At 51.4% G+C, this 23,042-nt stretch overlaps 1 protein-coding gene across 1 annotated transcript in view; it reads right to left on the reverse strand.

The window, feature by feature from the left end:
- The window catches only part of LOC111179696 (polycystin-1-like protein 2), an 83,146-nt gene that overhangs the window by 35,897 nt on the left and 24,207 nt on the right, over positions 1-23,042 (reverse strand). Inside the window, 16 exon segments of the mRNA XM_089902489.1 lie at positions 146-272; positions 1,316-1,383; positions 1,385-1,437; positions 3,047-3,128; positions 3,130-3,234; positions 4,775-4,907; positions 7,910-8,103; positions 8,792-8,937; positions 10,692-10,808; positions 10,811-10,840; positions 11,966-12,107; positions 12,827-12,947; positions 14,800-15,007; positions 16,521-16,638; positions 18,367-18,416; positions 20,831-20,908. Of these exon segments, the coding sequence (XP_089758615.1) occupies positions 146-272; positions 1,316-1,383; positions 1,385-1,437; positions 3,047-3,128; positions 3,130-3,234; positions 4,775-4,907; positions 7,910-8,103; positions 8,792-8,937; positions 10,692-10,808; positions 10,811-10,840; positions 11,966-12,107; positions 12,827-12,947; positions 14,800-15,007; positions 16,521-16,638; positions 18,367-18,416; positions 20,831-20,908 (1,772 nt within the window).

Below are 23,042 nucleotides of genomic sequence, written 5' to 3' on the forward strand. Positions count from 1 at the left end.
GGCAAGTCACTGAACCTCACCTGTAAAATGGGCATAATAATTCCATAATCGACAGGGTTGTTATCAACATAAATGAGCAAATATATGTGCAGGTGCTTTGCAAACTCTAAAGGGCTGTTCCCAGGGAGATTCCTTCCGTTGTTACCCTTATGTCCACAGGCACCCTACCATCCTCCATGGAGCCAAGGGAGGGGGCAGCGGGCGGGGTGAAGGTCGCAGAGCTGGCAGCAGCAACGTGCACAGGGGAGCTTCGCTAACTCCGGGGCTGTATTCTTTCCACAAGGTGAGAACAGAGGTGCCTGGAGAGAGGGGAGAAGGTCAGATAGAGGAAGGTCTGCCCACCTCTTGCTCTACAGGGATCCTGGCTTTAGCATCAGAGTGGGTGGCTCTTTTGTGATCCCTGTAGATAGTTCTGCATATTTACATCAGTAGGAGCAGCATAGAAGGCAGCCAATGTCTCCACTCTGGGCTGGCGGCTCCCTGAGGACAGGGCTGTGGCCAGCTTTGCCTACTGTGGCACCCCAGTGCCTAGAGCAGTGCCTGCCTCATGATGGTGGTCAATACGTATTTTGTTGAATGAATAAATGAGCTTGGCTGTAGACATTTCTCCAGACTTATCTCCCCTACCTACTTGACCTCTGATGTCATGGGCTCCCATAAAGCCATCTTTACTGGCCTTTGACCTCATCCCATCTGAGTAGGCTGGGGATCTGGTTTCAGACCCTAGTGCTGATCCAGATGCTGCTCTGGGAAACTGCCCATGGGATCCAGGAGAGCACCCCTGGCAGGAGGAGCCAAGGGAGGGTGCTCGGAGCCGGGGGTCTCAGCGGTGCCTGCAGCGTCATCCAGCCCACGACTGTCATGGGAAGGGATGGAAGGGGGAGGGCATCCCCAGGTACTGGAGGAGGGCTCAGTGAGTGGTAGTAGGCAGGAGCTCTATGGAGAAACTCCCAAGGCAAGTGCGTCCGGAATCCCCACAGGTCCACAGAGCAGCAGGCTTGCCAGACACACTCTTGGTGAGGTTAAAAGTGGGCTAGTCCCCTTCATTCTGCCCCCTCACCTGCACAGCCCAACATGACCCGTCTCTCAGGACACATGTGTGGCTCTGACACTGGCGTGGCGCTCACCACGTCCCTTCCTGTGCTGCACAAACACCCAACACGGGGACCTTCTCTTGGTGAAAAGCCCTTTCCACTCTAGCTCCCATCACTTCCCCCACTGCCAGGCAGGTCTCCTGGGCTCTGCCTGTCACAGGGTCTTGGGATGTGGGTGTGGCATGAGCCAGGTCAGGGGATACCACAGTGTAGCCGGTTACCTGTTTGTGTACACGGAGATGGAGGGGGCGGCCAGCGTGGCTGGAAGGCCCCTGGGCAGTCCCCCCCGGCAGGACGGCGGCCTGCATGTGCCCCACAGCTCCCAGAAGCTGGGGCACTATGGCTGTCTGGAAAAGGAAGCAGGGGACACTGCTGTGGACTGGTGTCCGTATACCACCTTTGGTTACTGCCACCAGGCTAGTGTGCCCTTTGGCAGGAACCGGCAGAGGAGCAAGGCGGAGACCATGATGGAAGGCCCCTTCCTGGGCACCAGGCGCTGTAGGGAGCCAAGAGTGAGCACTTAGAAGATTCCAGGCTCTGCCAGCAGGTGCTTTACCTCCCCTGCTTGGCAGACGGGGAGACAGAGGCACAGAGAGAGTGATGACTTGTGGCGGCCACGCACTGATAAGGGGAAGCGCCAGGATCACGGCAGGGCTCACTGTGTGCCTGGCCGTGCTGCTCCATTGGACCCTGACATCTGCCCACAGCCCAGGTCTTATTCGTGGGGAAATGGAAAGTCACAGGCAGAGCCATTGCACGGGGTCACCCGGGCTCAGACTCCAGTCCCCATGCAACCCAAGCCCTTGGGTGAAGATGTGGCGTCGCTGAAGCCAAGGCAGCCGTGGGGAGCAGGAGGGCTGGACGTCTGTGCAGAGTTCCTATCAGCGTGCAGGCTGCGCGTGCGTGCGTGCATTACGTCTGATGGGTGTGCGACCGTACGTGCGTGAATGTGAGTGTTACATGTGTGTTGAGGGGGACTGGGTGTGAATGTAAGTATTTGAGTGTGTGTGTGTGAGTGTAAGTGTGTGAATGTGTGTCTGAGTGAATGTGGTTTGAGGGTGTGGGAGTATAAGTATCTGAGCATGAATGAGTGTGCGTATGTGGTTTTGTGTGTGACTGCAGCCATATATGAGAGTCTGTGTGTTTGTGTGACTGTGTGGCCCTGTGTGAAGATAGGAGTGTAAATGTGCATCTGTGTGAGTGTGTGCCGGAGTGTGTGCTTCCCGATGTATGTGAGCATAAATGAGTGCCTAGAAGTGTGTGTGAATGTGTGAGTGTGTGTGATTGAATGTGTGTATGAGTGTTAGTGTTTGTGGGTGTGTGTGAGTGTGTGGATATGTGTTTGAGTGTGTTTGTGTGGCCGCGTGTGAGAATGTGTGTGTGAGCCCTTCTTGAATGCAGTGATGGCCCCGCATGGTAAAGGGCCGTGGAGCAGCAGGTAATGGGTTCTGTGGCTCCGTCATGATGACGTCCTGGGTGCTGCGGCCACATGAGGCTGTGCTGCAGCTCTTCTTACTCTGGGGGCTGCCTCTCTTCTAAAGATGTTCTGTATCCTGTCTAAGTGAAGCAGGAGTTGGATTCAAACTTGCAAGGGTGAACCTACGATCTCTCCAACGGGTGGCCTCTCTAGGATGAGGCAGAGCTTGTCCACCTACTACAGATGAGGAGATGAGGCTGCAGGAAGTTGTGTCACTGGCCCAGGTCACAGGGCTTGTGAGTGACAAGGTCAGGGTTCAAACTCAGGCTGCCCCTTTTGAAGGCTACGCTTGGCCTGTTGTACACTGCCTCCCAGAAGCTCTAGTCTCTGGAGCCTTTCTTTCAGCTCCTAGAAAGGGCTTTAACCTCAGTGCCTCAGTTTTCTCATCTGCAAGATGTGCAGAAAGACCCACCTAGAAGTGCTGGTATGAGCTGGGCACATGGTAAGCGTGACGTCTGTGTCTGGGCTGGGACACCTACCTGGCTGCCACTGGCCCCTGCAGGCTCTTCTGGTCTGTCCCTCAGGGAAGCTTCCAGCACGCTGCACACAGCCTGGAACCAGGTCCCCGGTGGCCTCCTGGTGCCTCTGGTCCTCAGGATGGGCCTCGGCACTCACTGCCAACAGGGCCTCACTGGCATGCTGCAGAGCCCTGCTGGCCTCCCGCTGGGCTCACCCCAAGGAGGAGGAAGAACAGCATGCGCCCCTGCCTGGGTTAGACCAGCCCCTGGGCCATTCCAGGGACCAGCGCTGCAGTGGAGGGGAGCAAGGTGGGGGCTCAAGCCAGGGAAAATCTGGTCTGGGCCCGTCACACAAGCTGCCTGTGTCACTGACTTGAGGCCAGGTGTTCCTTCCCTATCACGTTCTAAGTTCCTTCAGAACACTAGCCTCATGCATCTCTGGATCTTTCCCAGAGTGCCTTGCACAATGCCCAGCACATAGTAGGCATTCAGTAAACATTCACTGACTTGAGATAGCCGGCTGGCTGGCTGGCTGGCTGGGTGGATGGATGGATGGATGGACATAGCACTTATTCTGATTTTGTAATTATATATTTATTTGTGAAATGGTTTAGTAACTGGCGGGCCCAGTTGTCTAAAAGTGCCATGAAGGCAGAGGCCATGTCTATGTGATTTGCTGATGAATTGTCAATGAGTTGCATAGTACCTGGCACATACTAGGCATCAGGGGAGCACTTGTTGAATGAATGAAAAAATTAATGCATGGATAAATGAGTGGAAGGGTGGAGAGACAGATGTATATGTACGTGTATAGATGTATGTGCATAGAAGGGATGCATGAGCAAATGGATGTGTAAAGTGGGAAGTATGATATTAGGGTGATCAGGGTCCCAGAAATAAAGGTCAGCATAGCAGGCTCCAGGACCAGGAATGTGAGGGGGACAACCTCCTGACAGAGTGGGTGGGGCAGAGCCAAGACAGCTCTCCCCTTTACTGCTTACGGCTTCTTTATTGACATTTGTCTGCCACAGCATTGGGAACGTGGTGATTCAGTTTGAGCTCTCCAAGAAGCAGGCCCTAAGGCAAGAATTTGACAACCAGTCATTTATTTGGAGATAATCCCGGGAAATGCTGGAAGCAGAATGGGGAAGTGAGACAGGGAAGGGTAGGAAGCCAGTCCAGGGTGTGTGATCAAGCCACTTACCTGGGGCTCAGTCCTACTTGGGAGGTCTCCACCAAGAGGAGCAGGGGAGCCGGGGTATCTGTACCCCAGCCCATTAGTCACTGAGAACTGCATTGACCCCCTGACATGTCCAACCTGCCATGTGGGCAGGCAGAATGGACTCTGGAGGGGAGGTCAGAGAAGGCCCCCAGGCAAAGAAAGGCAAGAGCTGGCAGCTGGACATCACAGTGCACTCAAGTGGGGGACATGGTCAGGTCAGCAGCAGCATCTGGACACACCCTTGACCACCCAATGATTAGTTAGATTCAGGTGCGCACCGGCTGGTGGGGGAGTGAGGTGTGTGAGCACACAGGCCATCACAAGCAGCGGGAGACCCAGGGCTGTGAGGGGGGCACCTTCCCTCCCTTGGCATCGCCCATGTGGGGCCCTTGGGAACAAGAAGGCAGAAGTCTTGGAGGCCCTGTGACTGACGGACCTGCGACCTGGGTTGGGGTTTGTTGTCAGCCACCCACCGCAGAGGTGCACGTCCTATTGCCTGGCTCAGCGGGTGGGAACTACTCACCTGGGCCAAGGGCGTGAGCTCCTCACTGCGGCGGGTCACCTCTTTCAGTGCCTCGGCCAGCTCCTGCACCTTCTGCATGTCCCCCAAGGTGGTGCTGACCGCAGGCAGTGACCCCGCAGACACAGGATGCGCTCTCTGACCTTGGCATAGACATAGGAAGGTGGGGAGAGGAAATGTAATTCCAGTGGCTTGATGAAGCTGTTTCAGAAAGATTTGGGGTCTGAGAAAGTGACCAGGCTCATGTGGGGTTTTCCAAAGCCGGTAGACCTCTTCTTGTCTCCTAGGATGTGTGGTGGGCAGAATCATAGCCTCCCAAAGATAGCTACATCCTAATCTCTGAAATCTATGGATATGTTACTCACATGGCCAAAGGCACTTCGGAAGAATCGCTTTGGAGATTTGATTAAGTTAAGGATTCTGAAACGGGGAGAGTATCCTGTATTAACCAGTTGGGACCAATGTAATCACAGGGGTCTTTACTAGATGGAGGTAGGAGGGTCAGAGTCAGAGAAGATGTGATGATGGAGGCAGAGGTGGTGGAGAAGGAGAGGGAGATGGAGATGGGGAGAGAGGGACAGAGGGAGAGGAGTCGGGATTTGAAGATGCTGGTGTTGAAAATGGGGCAGGAAATGTGAGCAGCTTCTAGAAGCTGGAAAAGCCAATGGGTGGATTCTCCTCTAGAGCCTCCAGACAGTTCACAGCCCCACCACCGCTTTGGTTTTAGCCCAGTGAGACTCATTTCAAACTTCTGACCTCCAGAAATGTAAGATAATAAATATGTGTTGTTTTAAGTCATAAAGTTAATGGTTATTTGTTATAGCAGCAGGAGGAAACTAATACAGGATGTCTCAAGCTTTCTCCAAATCTTGAAATCAAATATGTTGTATCTGGGGAATTCCCTGGCAGTCCAGTGGTTAGGACTCTGCACTCTCACTGCCAAGGGCCTGAGTTCGATCCCTGGTCAGGGAACTAAGATCCCATGTGCCACATGGCACGGCCAAAAAAAAAAAAATCTGTAAAATCTGGCATTATTTAAAAACAAATGGTGTCTCAGGGTCTCACTGTGACTAAAATGGCATGAAATTCAGAAATTGGATTACTCTGTTGGCCCAGTATGGATGGGAGGTCTTGTTGCAGACTTGGGTCCCTGTGTGCCTTTGGGGCAATGGGGACAAGGATCCCTCCAGCCATCCCCCAACTCCAGCCTTAAGCCAGACCTCCTGCGGCTTCCGGGGAGCATGCTTTCTAAGCCGCAAAGCCCTAATGAGAGGGGCTGGCTTTGGCTGAGGCAGAGAAAAACCTAAGAATATAATTTTAATACCACCCCATCAAACTTTCTGCATTTATAGAAATGTTCTGTCCCTGTTTTGTCCAGTAACATAGCCACTTGCCAAATGCGACTACATATTAAGCCCTTGAAATGTGGCTAGTGCAACCAGAGAACTGAATTTTTAACTTTACTTCATTAAAAGTCATTTTAATTTAAATGTACATGGCCAGACGTGGCTCATGCAACAATCTGGAAGAACACAGATAGAGGTGAGTAATCCCTCTTACCCTCCCGTCCTGCTTGCTAGTCACAACTCACTCTTCTAGCTGTCTAACAGTCGTTCACAGCAGCTGCAGAGTTTGAGCATGTCTGCCAACAGCTCAGGGTGCAGCCAGGCTTCCATTCAGGGCGTGGCTGGGATGGAGGAAAGAATAGCCCTGTCTATGAGGGGACTCCTGTCAGAACGTTCTGGAACGAAAGTCAGGTGATGGATAATCTCATGTTTGCCTCTGCAGCTCTTCCCCATCCTTGGTCGCCATCCTGGAGGCTGCTTTCATGGAGATGTCACTGGCTGCTGAGCCTCTGGCTCATGGATTCACTCAGCGGGAGACGAGAGGGCAGGAGGAGAGAGAGCTGGAAGCTTTGCTCCCAGCACCCTCCCTGCCGGGGTTGCCTGCCTCATCCTTCAAAGCCACCACTCCTACCGGGGAGCCCCCTCCACGCGTAGCTGCCCCTTGAGGATGCTGGTCACTTCAAGGTGAGCCCCTGGGGTCCTGTGTTCTCTGTCGTTTGTTTCTGAAACCTTGCCCCCAGTTTTCTCAACAGAGCCCTTCTTAAAATCTTCTCCATTGCCCAGTTAGAGCTTGACGTCTGTCTCCCGACAGGACTCTGGTGTTTCATGAGAAGACCTTGCGTCAGGCTGTGCAGTCTGTGTGCTTAGGACCCCAGGGCATCCAAAGGGAAGTTTGCTGTAAGTTATGCTCGGGGTGAATGAGAGCCAAGTGGGGTGTGCAGGGGGTGGGAGTGGGGGAACTAGGTGAAGGAAGGGGCTGCGGTGAGAGGGCTGGAGGTGGGCAGGGGAAGAGCGAACCTGGGTTTGCTCCTGTCTTCACTACCTACTGGAAATGTGGACCCGGGAAAGCACCGTGCTGAGGACTTTCAGGCAAACCCTTCAGGAACCAGAGGAGCCTGTCTTCTGTCCTCCGTGCCCAGCAGGTGTGATGCTGTGTGTGGTGCACACAGGTAGCATGCCTGGGAGCACACACTGGGAGTGGAAGTAATCATACCTTTTGCGAGAGTTGTTTCTAATGCTAGGTTGTAGCACATGGAATGGCCATTTTTGTGGATTAAAACTGGTTGAATGTGGGCAATTTCATATGATTTGACCCACAGCTACAGTGAATGTAATTCTTAACATTCACCACAACCTTATGAGGAAAATACTATTATTGTCCCTGTTTTCCAGGTGGGGAAACTGAGGCTTAGAGAGATTCAGGCCTGTGTCAATAGAGATGGTAAATGACAGAGCTGGGACAACATCAAACCATTAACCGTATGACCAAGATGGGGTCACTTTTCTCCTCTGGGCCTCGGTTTCATCCTCTTTAGTAGGAAGAGACTGGAGTGGTACCCTCTAAATTCCCTCCCGCCCTAGAAACCTGTGGCTCCGTGAGGCTGGGCAGAGAAAGCAGGCTTCCTTCATCCTGTGTCACTCACTGAAAGGACCAGAAGAGGGAGGTGACATCAACAACTCGGGAGGCACCAAAGACTTCTCCACAGATCCGTGGACCCCACTGCCCTCCCCGAATGGCTGCGTACAGACCCCAGGGCCCCAGCAAAGGGACAAAGGAGTCCATCGGAAGCACCTTTTGCTGGCATCCTCTCTCAGCGGCTGCCCGGAGCCCGGCCCTTGGCACTGCTGGTCCAGCACGGATGACACAGACCTGGCCAGCTGGAAGAGCTGCTCAGGGCCATGCCCGCCCTGCAGAGTGGCGGTGACATTGTCCCACACTGCGGCCTGAAATGCCGCATCCTCCACACGGGTGCCTCCACGTGCGGCCTAACGGGAGACCAGAGACATGCTCAGAGCAGGAGGGTCTCAGCCCATCGGTTCTTGTTCCAGAACCTGGAGCCTGAAGTTCCTGGCCTGCACGTGGTGAAGCAGAGCAGGGCTGGACGGCTTGGCGCCTGGCATGGGGGCTCTTCCGAGGCTGGAGGGCAGGGGACCCACTTGTGCCAGCAGCCAACGGCCACCAAAAGCAAGTCTCAGGCAGGTCATTACTTCTCCCCTCACTGCCCTCCTCATCGTGCTCTCAGGCCCTTCCACTCCAGCACGCTTCTGACCCTTGAAATTCACTTGAGATTTTATCCAGCCTCTGCCTTATAGACCTGTTGGCTGATCTGGGTCCTCCTTCTTCTGGACTCTGAAGGCACTTGGGCTAACTCACCTCTGGATCCTTCTGCCCCCATCTCCCTCAGGTCCCCCACCCCAAGTCCCCCAGGCCCTTCCCCTATACTGGCCACTAGTCATAAGATCTACAAAGATAGAGACCACATCTGTTTTGTCCACGGCTATATCCCCAGGACCGGGCACATAGTAGGTGCTCTGTAAATACACGTTGAAGGAATGAATGAATCAACCACTCATCTGGTCATACCCTCGGCTTCCTTCAACCCGGCCACCCTTTTGTTGAGGTTTAGACAAGTCAAGAAGTTGTCTTAGTAGAGAAACAGTGGCTGCCACCCACCTTAACTGCTGCCTGGGTCTGCTGTCTATCACCCACATGATTGCAGACAGAAATGACCACTGTCAGCATGAAGTCATTGTTTTCTGCTCCAAGTGGCAGGTAAACTGATGGGAGGGCAGGTTCAGGGCCACAGTGCAGACAGGAACCTGGCAAATGGACATTGGACAATTAGGGGGGCATCTCCAGGCCCCAGGGACACTGTAAACCCACCAAGGTAGAGCCTGATGACAAGGACGCAAAAGCCACAGCTCGTGAAGTCACAGCAGGCACTCGTGGACTCCATACTTCCCGGGAAAAGATGGCTATTTATGCCAATCCAGTGTCGTCTCTAAGTAATCGCGTGCTGCTGTGACTTTGGAATAATTTTACTAAAATCCATGAAAGTTTTCAGCAAAAGAATCCCCCATTTACAAGCTTTTTAGAAAAATTCAAGGTGGTAAACCAAATTACGAAAAGGAGAAAGAGGAGGAGGAGGAAAAGAAGATCTTAACAATTGGTTCAAGACGTATCCAAACTCCCTCAAATGTCACTTCCTGTACAAAGGCCTTCCCAGGCCGCTCTATCTAAAGCAGCACCCCTGTCCTGTGTCTTTGTTTACCAGCTATCTCTACCACTAATTATAAATACAGTGCGGTCAGAGACTTCCTCTCTTTTGTTCACTGCTGTATATCTAGGACCTAGAACGGAGCCTGACGTTCAATACGTCTGCTGTAAGAGTGAATGAATGAATGAATATCCTTCGTATCCTTAAAGGGGACCCGCCTATCATTGGAATCACTTCACTGTAGTGTGCAGACAATCACGACGTTCTTGAATTGTAATTGAAAACTCATTTTTATATGGTCACACTTCCCTGCCCCTTACTGGAGCAGCTAGCCTGGCATCTCCATTTAGGGGGACACAGGTTTGAAATGAAATCTGCTTACCTTCCTTGAATTGGTCCCTTCCAGGCTCAGACCCAGTCGTGGCCCTCTGAACAGCCCTGCATTCCATGTCCATCTGACGGGCACCCCATGAAAACCACAATCCCTTGGGTCTGAGAATGGGGCCCCTCCACCTTCACCTAGTCAATGGGTTCAGTTTATGTCCTTGTGGTGTTTAATGCCGGACCCTGGGGAGCACCCCTGCAACACTCCTGGAGCCTAGGTTTGCAGGAAGGTCCCAATCTGACTGGCACATCTTCAGAGCTCTTGTGAGGGTCACAGAATGCCAAAGGCCATTGGGAGGAGACAAGGACTCAAACGGGCCCGCCAAGGACCAACCACCCCCAAATCGGAAGAGCAGAGGCAATGTGGGCGCTCACCCCGTCTCTCCTGCTGATGCCCTGCTGCTGTCTTGGGTGTGGGTTGTGGTGACAGGACACTGGCTGGGGCACTGAAGTGGGGCGGCATCAGCATGCTCCGTCCTCTCCTGTAAACCTGTGCAAACAGGTCTCGTCTCAGCTCAGCATGCTCTGTGACATCGCCCATTCCCAGCTACCTCCCGCAAAGTGGGGTCAGTAGCATTGTGGACGGTTCTGTGAACCAGGCCACCCCTGTCCCGAGTGGCTCCAGGGGTCGGGGCTACTCCGAGTGTGCACTGAGGAGTGGTATCCTGGTAGCAACCCCACGTGGTCACACTTCTGCATATCCTCCTCCATTTAGCCTGTTCCACGTCCCTCATGCCACGATAGAGGTTGTTTTGGCCTCCACAGTTGTGGAGAAGATAGGGAGTTACTGCTTCTCACCTCGCTGAGATGTGTGGCAGGGTCTGTGTGCCTGGGGGCGGGGCTTCAGGGTCATCCTGCAAACCTCTCTCACACATGGAACATATTCTTTGCAGCTCCCAGAGAGAGACAGGCACCTATTCTTGGAGAGGATGAGCCCAGGAGCTGAGGGGAGAGCTAGTCCCAAGCCGGTACCTGACTCCAGGCAGAAGCAGTACTCCAGGAGCCCCAGGGCGGCGGAAGCGTTGCAGAAGATGGCAAAGCTCATCAGAACAGTGCCCTCCTCTGGGGCAGTGGTACAGGTGGGCAGTGGGAGCTGATCACGTAGGCGTGCCGGGTCACTGCTGGGGAGAGGAGACGGAGGGTGCTTAGGGGGTTGTGTGAGGCGCACAAACTCCGCCATGGTTCACGATCTCCTGGGAGCTTGTTCAACATGCAGGCTCCCAGGCCCCTCTCCAGGGCCTCAGACCTCTCTGTAGATTCTGGGGTGGGGCCCAGAAATCTGCATATCTAACAACTCCCACACCCACCCCCTCACCCCCTTGGTGCAGGGCATTCCAGGGTCTCTGAGAAACTGGGCAGAGATAGAATCCCAGTCCTGCCATTTACTATCCATGTGACCTTGGCTTTCACCTTTTTAAGAATCAGTTTCTCATCTGTAAAATGGGGCTAATAATAATAGCTTCCTCCCAGAGCTTTAGTGAGGAGGGAGTATATCGGGAAACAAGACTTGCTCAAGAGACCGAGTTAGGACGGGCCACAGCCAGGATCTGGAAACACTCAGAACTCCCCCCAAACCATGGGCACCATGAAGAGCCCCCAGCTAAGCGGCGCCAATACCCCACACCACCTGTTATAATCACCTGGTTTTTCAAAAGGAGTGCACACCTGGAAGAGCTGGGCATAGAGAATTTTAATCAGTTAAAATGAATTCCCTGGCCTACACTTAATTCAGAAGGTTTGGGGTGAACCCAGGAGTGTGCCTTTTAAACTAGTACCCCAGGTTATCCTGGGCAGGTGGTCTATGGGCCACTTTGAGAAATACTGAATCAAAGGAATGCATCTGAAAAAGAATAATCACCCCATTATTTATCTTTTTGAGAGTCTACTTTTCCTGCTGCTCTGGGCTTGTTTTAAGTGAGAAGCACTGAATCGCCTGGCAGGACGTGCAGGCTGCATACCCCACTGCTTTTACCACTGGTGGTGTGTCATCCACCCTGCATCACAGAGTTCAGAGGCGGGTGTTTCTGTTCTGCCGTTTGCATGAGAGGAAATTGAGGCACAGAGACCTTGAATCCGATGCCTGAAGTCTTCCAGTTAGAACGTGGCGGTGGTGGGATTCACACCAGAGCCTGTGTATGGCCCCCGGCCTGCACTGATGTCCCCTGTTTCAGCGCTCCTGGGTTTGTCTTGCTCACTGTCAGCAAGAGACAGGATCTGTGACATGAGACTGAAGGAGGCCTTCCCACCTCTGACTCTGGTTCCGGTGGCCTGGCTGCTGGTCCTCAGGAAGGAGCTGTTCAGCAGCAGGGTGGAGGTGTCGCTCTGAAGGAGGATTAAAGAACGCGGCCAGAGTCCTCGGAGTCTGCAGGCCGCCGGGAGGGGCTCGGCCTGAAAGAGAGCACAGCCCAGGGCCCCTGAGGCTGCAGCCAGCCTGCAGGACTCAGCAGGGCAGTGGCTTCTGACCCTGGGAGGCCTTTCGGATTTGTCTCCAATGGATGGACGGCAGTATCACCTGCTTTCCTGAGGTCAGCCCAAATAGCTCATCTCCAGCCGCGTTAGAGTGTTTGTCCTTGGCCAGGTTCCCTGGAAGCAGAGTCTGAGACAAGGATTTGTGTGCAGGGCACTTATGAGGGAGGGCTCTCAGGCAAAACCAGGAGGGCAGGGAGGGAAGCCGAATGGGGTGGAGAATGAAACAAGGCAAAGAAGTGGTTTCGGGAGGCATCCAGCTTCATTCAGCCTGATCCCATGGGGAGCTCTGGAGCATAAGCTGCACCACAGAAATTGTCTCACTCAGAGCCCGGGGGGCTAGGCTGTTAGAGCCCACAGTTGTTGGCCAGCAGCCGCCCCATCGCAGCTGGGGGATGCCTGCATCAGCCTGGTAAGGATGGGCTGGGCACCCACAGCATCTCCTGCGATGTTTCCCTGTTGTTTCTGCTCCGCTGCATCCGTTCTGTCTTCTGACCAATGCTCCCCAGCCCCCGACTCCTACTCCTCGGGCTCTGAGTGCAGTTGACCAACCCCCAGCTCAGTCCTGGGCATGTGACTCAGGTCTGGTCAATCAAAGTGGGAAGACGTTTCTGTTTTTGAGCGGCTGCCAGTGTCCTCGCCTTCTCCAGCAGGGTGTCATCTAAATACCAGCTGAACACGGCTGCTGCAGACTTGTCCCCCACGGTGACCTTGAGCATAACACCCCTGCTGGCATTCACTGGCCTGCAGTTCTCCTCACAGCTGAAAGGGAGACAGAGAATGGAGCAGGGATGCTCCCTCAGACGTTGTGGCCGCCCGCCTGGTCTTTTGTCCAGTTCTTCTCAAGTCCTTTGAGAAGGTAGGAAATGGCTTTGTCAAGTGAAAGATGGAATAAAAACAACTTCTGCCCCAACCAAAACCAGGTAACGAAGATGAAGCGATTCGTTCCTGCCTGAATTCCCATTTCATTCACTGCACAGGAGAATGACACGGAAAGTGCGTGAGGCTGAGAGAGGACCCTAGACTCCAATCCCGCCCCTGCCACTTGTGAATGACCGCTTTGCACAAGTCACTTAACCTCTCTGAGCCTCAGTTTCCTCACCTGTAAAGTGAGGGGATAAGAGCAGTCAATTTCCATGATTCTTTCTAGTGCTAATAATGATCAGTGAATCCTGTGATTTTACAGCACACATGCCACATCCCATTGTTATTAGCTTAGCCAGTGCTGACCACAACCCTATGAGAATCCCCATATCACAGACGAGCAAACTGAGCTCAGAAAGTTGTGTGATTAGTCCCAGTGACACAACTCCTGAGTGGAGGATGGAACATGGGCCCACACGTCTGGACCCGAGTCCTGGGCCTTCTGTGTAATGTCATATTCCCTCACATGAGCCAGTGAGAGATCACTGACTCCTGCTGTGTCTAACCCATCCCCAGTCCTTTTAGTATGAGCTTTAAAATAGCTCTCGAATCTCCCCACTTCTGTTTTCACGTCTACCCTAGTGCAAGTGAGCCAGACATTCTCCATTTGCCCCTGCAGCCCACTTGCCATCAACTCTGTGGCTCTGTGCGCCAGGGACTGATCTCCATAGACTGCATCACCGAGTCTCCACACCTGTCAATGGGCCCAGCCAATGGGGAGCATTGAGAGGAGAGAGGTTGGGATAGTTATTCACCACTTTCCCTGTTCCTTACCAAATGGACTGCAGTTGGCAGAGGCCGTGTTCCTCTGGCCAAGGCCACAGCTCGTGCCGGGGGCACTTCTCCCGCAGCTGCAGCTCCCAAGGGGGTTCCAGAGATGCCATCCCCTTCTCTTACCCCTGCAGGCCTAAGAGGGACAATGGCTTCCTCCTGTTGTAGTCCTGCATTGTCATCCCTGGTTGATCCCCTTATCCCTGCCCTTGTCTGTAAATAGACCCTTTATCCAACTCCCCTCCGTTCCCAATTTCAGTGAGCCATCTGCTTCCTTCAGGGACCCAGCTGATGGCCGCGCTACCTTGAACTCTCACCTTGATTCCTGCAAGTGCCTAAGCAACCTCCCTGAGTCCTCTGTCGCCGCCTCCCGACCCCGCCCCAGCCACTTCTCCACCCTGCTACCAGAGCGTTTGGAAGCAAAACGTGATCATGTTCCCAGCCTGCTTAAAAGTCTTGGGTGGCTTTCCAGAACTCTTAGGATAAAGGCCGAAATCATGTGTCTGACATACCCTCAAGGCCCTGCCGGAGCCAGGCCTTGCCTGCTCTTCCTCCATGCTCCAGCCACACCAGCCTCTTTCACTTCCGGATTATTGTATGCTCCTTCCCTTTACTGTCTGTCCTGTCTCCCGCCCTCCCTTTTCCTGGCCAAGTTAATTCCTCTTCTGTCTTCACATCTCTGCTGAGGGCAGCCTTCCCTGACCCCAAGTCGGGGAAATTGTCATAGAGGCGTGCTCTCTCCTTCCATTCATTTCTGTGAACCACTGCTGATCACCAAGTAACCCCAGTGAGAACTGAGACTGGGTCTGGTTTTACCCACCACTGTACGTCCTACCCATTAGTCAGTGTAGCCAGAGCTGGCACTCAGTACATGTTGGCCAAATGGCAGCCCTGCAGGAATTTGCTCTGGTGCTCCCACCTGACTCGCGGCCTGAGTTCCAGGGGGTCAGACACACAGAGGCACTACTTCTCCAGGTTCTCCAGCTCCCAGCCTCTCCAGACTGCCAGGCGCAGGGTAACAGCAGAGTCAGGCGTCGGCAGGCGGGACGGTGGCACTACCAACTCCCTCTGGTCTGTGCGGCGCAGCTGCCTCTCAACACAGTCGCTCCACTGAGCCCAGCAGTGCCCTGAGAGAGAGAGGTAGGCCAACACTGTGATCCACCCAGGCACCTTGAACTTGACACATGTGGCTACCTTCTGGTTTGGGGTTTTTAGAAGAAATGGGTCATGGATAAGAAAATTGGTTCCAAATAGAGATTTTTCTTTTTTAGTTTCAGGTTGAAGGAATGGTGCCACGGAAGAATGTTTCTGGGGAAATGACCCCCGCTTCACCCAGACTCTGAGCAAACCTGCAGGATGTGTTGGCTTGTTTTGCATCAGTGACTTGCACTGGTGAGGAGGCCAGCACAGAGCAGGAGAGGCGCCCAGAGGATATACAGCCCCGCCTGGGAGAAGGCACCTTCTTGTCCCTGGTGCAAGTGATTGTCCACAGCTGTTTGTCTCTGTGTGGTACATTGGGGACCTGGGAGGCTGTATCTCTGTCTGGGACGCTGCATGTCATCTCGTGCTTTGTACCAACTCAGTAAGTCTCTGTGTCCTTTGCTCTTCAACTCTGTTGATTAATGTGTATCCACTACCCCAACTACCCCTGATGTGTAGTCATTCACAGCATATGCCTGGGGTCAGGTCATCAGCTCAATCACCTAAAGCCTATATTTGTATCCTCTATTAATTCAGATAACAAGAACTAACATGCTGAAGGATGTCCTGAGCACTTACCAATTAATATCAAAAGACTTCAAATGTTACATGACTTTTGACCCAGTTATTCCATTTCTGGGAACTTGTTTATGAAAGTAACCACAGCCGCAAGTAAAGATTGAACTGTAAGGATGTTCATTACAGCGTTGTTTATAAGGGCAAATAATTTGAAACAACCTCAAAGTCCAAAAAGAGGGCACTGGTAAATAAATGATCATGTAGCAACTTGACAGTCTATTATGCAGTTATTATGAAAATCAAGATGGAGAAGAAGATACCAAGACATGAAAATATGTGGGATACATTGTTCAATGAAAAAAAAGGGTAACAAAAGCAATATGTACAGTATGAATGGCATTCATTTTATTTCTTGAAGAGTGTGTGGATAGCTAGGATATATCCGTATAAAAAGCAGAACAACCATTTCTTAAAAATAAGTACCAGTGCTACCATCTTGGTTTGTCAGAAAAGGCCTCATCACTTCCTCCTTCTAAACTATCTTCTCAGTGGCATACCAAGAGCGTGGAGGTTAAAAGAGGGGTTCAGTCCAAGAGGGGAGGAGTATTTTACCACTAATGTTGTTTGTGGTGACAATAAAAAGCAGGCTGGGTTTTAGGGTTTAACTGTTGTTCCTAAATTCTCTACAGATAGTGCCTCTCCTGGTTGCCTGCCTTCAGGGCCACCCACATCGTGGTTTGCCACTGCTTCCACCCACCTCCCATTTCTATGGAATTCACAATCTCTGGCACATACAAGGCACACAAAAGGTCAAGCGTGAGTAATCCTGGTGTGAAGGTTAAGAAAAAGAGCAGCAAAAGCTGACCGCTGTCCATCACTCCATGGTGAGATAGGACGGTTCAGAGTTCTAAGGTCACCTACCACATGCCCACTGGAAGCGAAAGTCCTTGTTACTATCTGGCCAGCCCAGAGTCACTGTCGTGAAAGGATCCAAGTACTGACCGGGTTCCACGCACAGCTCCACATCCCCTCTATCTCTCTGCAGAAAAAGCAGCTGGCTGGTGAGACGCCCTCCACAGCCGGCACCCCACCTTGCGCCCCAGAGCAGCCTGTGCCAGGGGTGGCCACAGTGTGAGGCATGGAGTGGAGACAGACCTGTCTGATCCCCCTAGCCTGCAGGGGATGGATCACTGGGTAAGTGACTAGGACGAGTGCGGGCTGGGTGCCAAGGGTTCATCACGCGTTCAGCTGCATTAACAGAGCCTGCTCTGGGCCAGGCCCAGTGCTTGAGGCCTGGAGATAGAGGAATAGAGACTCAGCCCCCGCCCTTATACCTAGTCTGACAGACAAGGAACCCAACAATTAAAATGCAGAGTGCTAACTGCTGTAATAGAGAGGGCTCAGGGGATCGTGATAATAGATGAGGGAGGAAGTAGGTTGAGAACATCTGTTCCCCCTAAGGGTTTGACAGTGTCTGACTCCTGGGGCTGCTGTGGATCAGATGAGAAAAACGAGTGACGCGCTTCCTCTTGTGTGTGGAGCAGAGGACAGCGCGGAACTATTACCTCTACACAGCAGACAGCTGGTGTCAGGGCAACCTTCCCAGAGGACAGGACCCCAGGGCTATGGAGCTGGGGAAGGAGGAGGAGTGAGGGCGAGCTGGGGCAACGATGGAGAGCACATGGATTCAAGGAAAGGGGTTGACAGGCATGTGGTGTGTTCCAGGATCAGTTCTGGTTAGACCTGTTAAACAGCTCAGGCCCAGAGGGCTTGTCCTGGGAATAACAGGAGGCTGTGGCAGAACTCGGTCCCCAGGGGTCTCTCTGGTTTGAGAATAAAACTCAACCCCCTTGCCTTGGCACCTGAGACCCCATGTGATTTGGCCTCTGTCCGTCTCTATAATCTCCTACATCCTCCCCGCCTCCAACAACAGGCCTCAGGGCCTTCTCATCTACATACCTAGACAGCTCTTGTTCTGCTTCCAGGATGGCTGACTGTCCTATCTTCAGGTCCCCACTTAAATGTTACCTCTCAAGAGCCCGTGTCTAATCACATTTGCTAGTCCACCCTCTGTTAGTTGCTGTCACTGCACTGTATTGGTTCTAATTAGACGCATCACAGTTCTTAATTATATGCTAACTTGTGAGTTAGTCTCACCCACTAAGCTTCCTGAAGGCAGGGACCCCATCTGTTTATTCACCATTGTTTCCCCAGCCCCTAATACCAATCCTCGAACATTGTAGAGGCACAATAAATCTTGTTATTGAATAAATGCATGCATGAGCAATGTCAACAGCAAGGAGTCAAAGACTTAGTCTTGCTATAAATACCAAAAGACCTGGGCCTTTTTTCTCATATAAGCATTAAAAGCCATGAATTTCCATCCGAGCACTGCCTTAGCTGTATCCCATAAACTTGGATAGGTTGTATTGTCATTATCACTTAAAATATTTTAAAATATCCTTGTGATTTTTTCGTTTGACCCATTGATCTTTTTTTTAAGAAGTGTGCTGTTTAATTTCCAAGATGTCTGAGAGATATCTACGTATCCTAGATAACTTATTATTGATTTATAACATGCTGCTGTTGTGGTTAGAGGACGTGCTTCATTTGATTTCAATCCCTCTGGGTTTCTTTTTAAACAGAAGAAGCCTCAGTGATTGCTAGTGCTCTGCTGTTAGCACCAAAAAGCCCAAATTCAAAACTAAAACAGAGTACTTAGACATCTTTTTCTTGTGAGGTTAAGTGTTTTAAAAAAAATACTCACATTCTTTTCCTGAGCCTTTGTTCCAGGTGGTTCTTGGAGACTGAAAGGAGCTATGAACACAGTGGGGATGGGTGTCAGACGTTGGTGGTGTTTATAAGGTCGCCAAAGGGCAGAGTCAGAGGGTACACTGAGGATGCCCTGGGAGTATCTGCCTGTCTTTGGAAATGGTTTAGGGACACGCAGAGAATATTCAGGTTGTAGGAAATGGGTCAAAAGCAAAACCGTCATGTTCACAGCTGGGCTATAGACACCTCTTTGGCAGGTAAGAAAGAGGCGGACAGCTGCCAGTGGCAGGTAGAACGAGATTAAGGTCAGACTTGCAGCTGTTCGCCATTAATGTTTACCTGCCAGTTGAAGGGTGAGGGTGCGGAGCCCTCATCTCATATGCTATTTTCTGTGGTGCAAATGTTCCCATACAGGCAGATTTCAGGATACCAAGGTGACCTCACTGAATGCATAGTGGGAGAGATGGGCACAACCAGCTCTGGCAGGCTAGTAGGAGCTGGACTCAGCACGCCATGGTGTGTTTCTGGATCCATTCATTGGTGTCTTAATGGCTGTGCAAACCTCGGCAGGTTAGTTACTCTTTCTGAGTCTTAGGTGCCTCATCCGTAAAGAAGGCTGAAGGCAGCCCTTATTTCTCAAAGCTCCAGGACTGAATGCTGTGCTGTATATATTAGTGCTTTGTCATCTATTCATCTGTAAAGAATATGAGTGTGTCAAGTTAAAAAAAATGGAAAAGGTACTCTCAGCTGATATGCTCTGAAGATATTGAAATGTGAGTTTGATTAATAGCTAATTAAAGTGTAGTGATTAAGTTAAGCACTTAGGGTTGGTCATTCCATGTGATTGACTAGGCCCTGGTGACTTGGATGTTTTAAGATCAGGGTATTACTGATCTTTAAAGAATTCCCTGTCAGTGAATTCTTATTCTCACGATGATAAGTTTGAAGGTCTGTAAAATCATACAAAACAAAGCTAAAATGCCAGACACAGAGATCTTTCTTAACCGTAAGAAGGAAGATGGTCCAATAACCCTGAATGAAGAAATCCAGAGAAATTGTTGCTACCCTGATCCTGCCATGAATTAGCTGAGTGACTTTTGCAAAGTCAATTAACCTCCCTGGACCTCAAATTCCATACGTGGAAACTCCGAGGAGGACTGTGGACGGTAAGTAGAACGGACATCTCATATTTTCTTCCCCCGTCCAGGCATCCCCGCCCCCTTCTTTTGATAATGGCACTTACAGATGATATTTTCCCTGGGGAACCATCCCTCCCCACCCTCAGTCCTTTGGGTGAATCTGATCCTACGTCGTGTTCCGGAGTGGACGTGTGATCCTGGTCTGTCCTGAGTACCACTCCCCTCTGGTCTCAGCAACAGGTCTAGGAGGGACCATGAACCAAGCTTAGACAAGTGAGAGGCAGCCTCAGGACTTGTTCTGAAAATATCAACACAGAGATGCTCTTTCTCCTCTGGGGTTAAGGACTGAAGCCTGCAGCCATCTTGCTACTACTTGGGAAGAGGGAGTCAGACTGAAGCCAACATAGAACAAAGAGATGGAGAGAGGCAGATTTCCGAAGACATTGAGTGGCTGGATCCTGCTGTGCCTAAACCCTGGACTTTTATTTTCTGAGTTGATAAAATTTCCTTTGGCTTGAGCCATTTTGAACTGCTTTTCTTTTTCTTGCTACTCAAAAGTCCGGGCAAACACAGTCAAGGTGAGTTTTAAGACAGTGACATCTACTATTGGCTGCCTACCAACAGCCAATACCCTGCTCTTCCTCTTGGCTGTCAGAATCCATCTTCTCCCACAGAGCCTAAAAATGCTGGATTCCCAGCATCCCTTACAGCTGGGCACCTGACCCAACTTTGGCCAATGGTACCTAAAGGGAAGATTGCTGGGGACTAGTGGGAAAGATTTTTTTCCCTAATATAAAGAGATGCACAGGGGGACATGGGTTTCTGCTGCTGCTGGATAATGCTGGGTTGACAGGTGATGTCTGGAACTGCGGCAGCCATCTTGATTGCATGAGACACAAGCCTAAGGACCAAGCGAAAGCTCTGAGGATGGCAGAGCAGAATGACAGACTGAGCCTGGGTCCTCACTGGAGCTCAGTCTGTCTCACTGAGCCACTGAACCAACCTTGGAACTAACTTCTTAGTTATGTAAGATAATAAGACTTGAACTTAAAGCCACTTATGTTGGGCTTTCTATTATTTGAAGCCTAAAGCAGTGTAACTAATACAAATTCGAATGTTTTAGAATTCTGTATCAATGGTTGGATGTTCTGTTGCTTACATTATTGCCTATTTAGAGTAACCAGAGAATTCTTAATATCTGTGAAACAAAATAAGCATTCAAAGCTCTGTTTTGAGGGCCCCCTCACTAGATTCCCGAGGAAGTGCAATGCCCTAAACTCCTGGTCACAAGTTTTATACCCCCTTGCAGAAAATTCTTACCTGTGACAGTGATGCTTCCAATTTTCAAACTCAAGTTTGAGAAGGCGTTCCTCACCAGCACAGTGACCAGAAAGGTGCCTGCAATGCAAAGGGTGGAGAATTATGGGCATTGTAATAAATTGTTTAACTTGCTCTGAGACAGTTCTCCCAGCCTGTGCTTCTCCAGTCCTCTGATGGCAGTATCTGACTCTTTCATCATCAAAGAATTTAATGTATCCCTGATGTATGCCAGGCATGGTGCAAGGCTCTGGGGACACAGAGATGAATGAAACATGGTCCTTGTCCTCAAGGCCTTATGGTCTAGTAGACATGTGGGACACTCCAGTGTGGGAATCGGCATGGAAGGCAGTGTGGGCATGGGGTTGGGGGCCTGCTTCTACCTTGGGGGAGAAAGAAATGGTTAATGAGGTGGGGCAGGGGCTAGAGCTAAAGTTCAAAGGATGAGCAGGTGCTCATTTGCCAGATGAGAGAGGAGATTCCAGCAGAAGGAGGCCCATGATACGGTTTTAAAAGGGTCGAGAGAGTGGGGAGGGGAGAGGAGGATTTGTCAGAAGACTTGGAGAGAGCTGCTGCTACATGAGTATCCCCGCCCCCCTGCCTCCCTCACGGGGAAGAGGTGGTGGGTGCTACCTTCTTCTCTTCTCAAGCCTGGAGAGAAGGTCTTCAGAGAGGGCCCTTGGTGAGCTGGGTATGTGTTCTTTGAGGCTGGGAACCCCCATGGACAGGTTCCTTACTCATGCTCTTGGAATGATCTATGACGGGTGGAGGAGAGGGAAGGGGAGAGAGGAAAGGCAGCATTTCTGCATTTGGGAAATGACTACAGTCGGCTGGAAGCAGCCGAGGACTGGGTGAGAATTTTCTAAGGACCCGATGTTAGCCTTGGCGGGGGGGGGAGGCGGTGGAGAGGGTAGAGAGAACGAGGAGAACAGAGAAAGGGACCCTGTTGGTGACAGGAGAGCCCTGGACTGAGTGAATTCTTATTCTCAGTAGTTGTAGTTGTCTGACATCTGTAGTTGTCAGTTGTCTATGAGCCTCAAGAGCCCATAGAAGCTCCTACGAGAGGCGGCTGCAAACATCTGCTGGGCGGTGAGAGCAAGGCCAGCGCCACCAAGTGAGCACCTTCCTGTCGTACCTGGTTCCCTTTCCTTCCCCCCTCACTCCCTTCATCCCTGGAGGTATCCAGTCTGTTGTTCTCATGGGGAGGAGAAGACTGCTTATCATCCAAGAGACAGCCCCAAAGTCACAGGGTGTATGGAGATTTTATCTCTTATCTCCTACCAAGTAGCTTTTATAGGAGACAAAAATTAATTTGCATTTGAATTACAGCCTCTTTATTATATTTGCCATTGTCGTTCCATTTCATTTCCAGATTCTTCCTGTTCCAAACTGTACCTTTGGTACCTGGCAAAATTGCGATGTTTCTCTTCTTGACTCTGTCGTTCTTTCTGCCATCTCTTTTGCCACATCCCTTGCTGAGGGCATGGTAGCCCATACCTGCACATCATTACCCCCGTTCTCACACACCTCTGAGGTCCAGGGTAGCGGACCTGGGTGGGCTGGAGACTCTGCCACCTTCATCACTTTCCTGCCTGCTGACCTCACCACACTGCCCTCAGAGACACTCTGTTCTTTCCAGATTAAATGCACGTCAGCTGTGGCCTCCTGCCCTGGCTGGTGCCAGCCGGTCTGCTGCCCTATCTCTATTCCAGGCAGCCTCCTGATAGCTCCTCTCTTGTTCCTCTCTCTCCCACCCTTTAGTTTTTACCCATCTCTCCCCCGCAGGGCATGGACTGCAGTTTCCCAAAACACATTCTCCTCTAGAAATGATGGAAGAAACCAAGTACTCCCGCTCTCTTCCAGTGATTCTCAGTGGGGGTGATTTTTCTCCCCAGGGCACAGTTGGCAATGTCTGGAGACATCTGTAGTTGTCATGACTTGGGGGCTGGGGCTACTGGCACCCAGTGGGTCGAGGCCAGGGATGCTGCTAAACATCCTACAGTGGACAGGACGGTCCCCGCAACAAAGAATTATCTGGTCCCAAATGTCAGAAGTGCCAAAGTTGAGAATCCCTGTGACTATAAGTTCTATAACTGCAAGTAATATCTGTCTCTTCCTTATTTTGTGACCCAGGCTGGATGCTGTGAACCATCTTTTTGTCTGGGACACACCGAAAAACTGGCTGGCAGAACCCTGGACACCAAGTCAGGAAGGG

Source organism: Delphinapterus leucas, chromosome 20, assembly GCF_059928025.1.
Source record: "Delphinapterus leucas isolate spDelLeu-1000000601 "Yukka" chromosome 20, BTC_Dleu_Yukka2, whole genome shotgun sequence".
Classification (NCBI taxonomy): domain Eukaryota; kingdom Metazoa; phylum Chordata; class Mammalia; order Artiodactyla; family Monodontidae; genus Delphinapterus; species Delphinapterus leucas.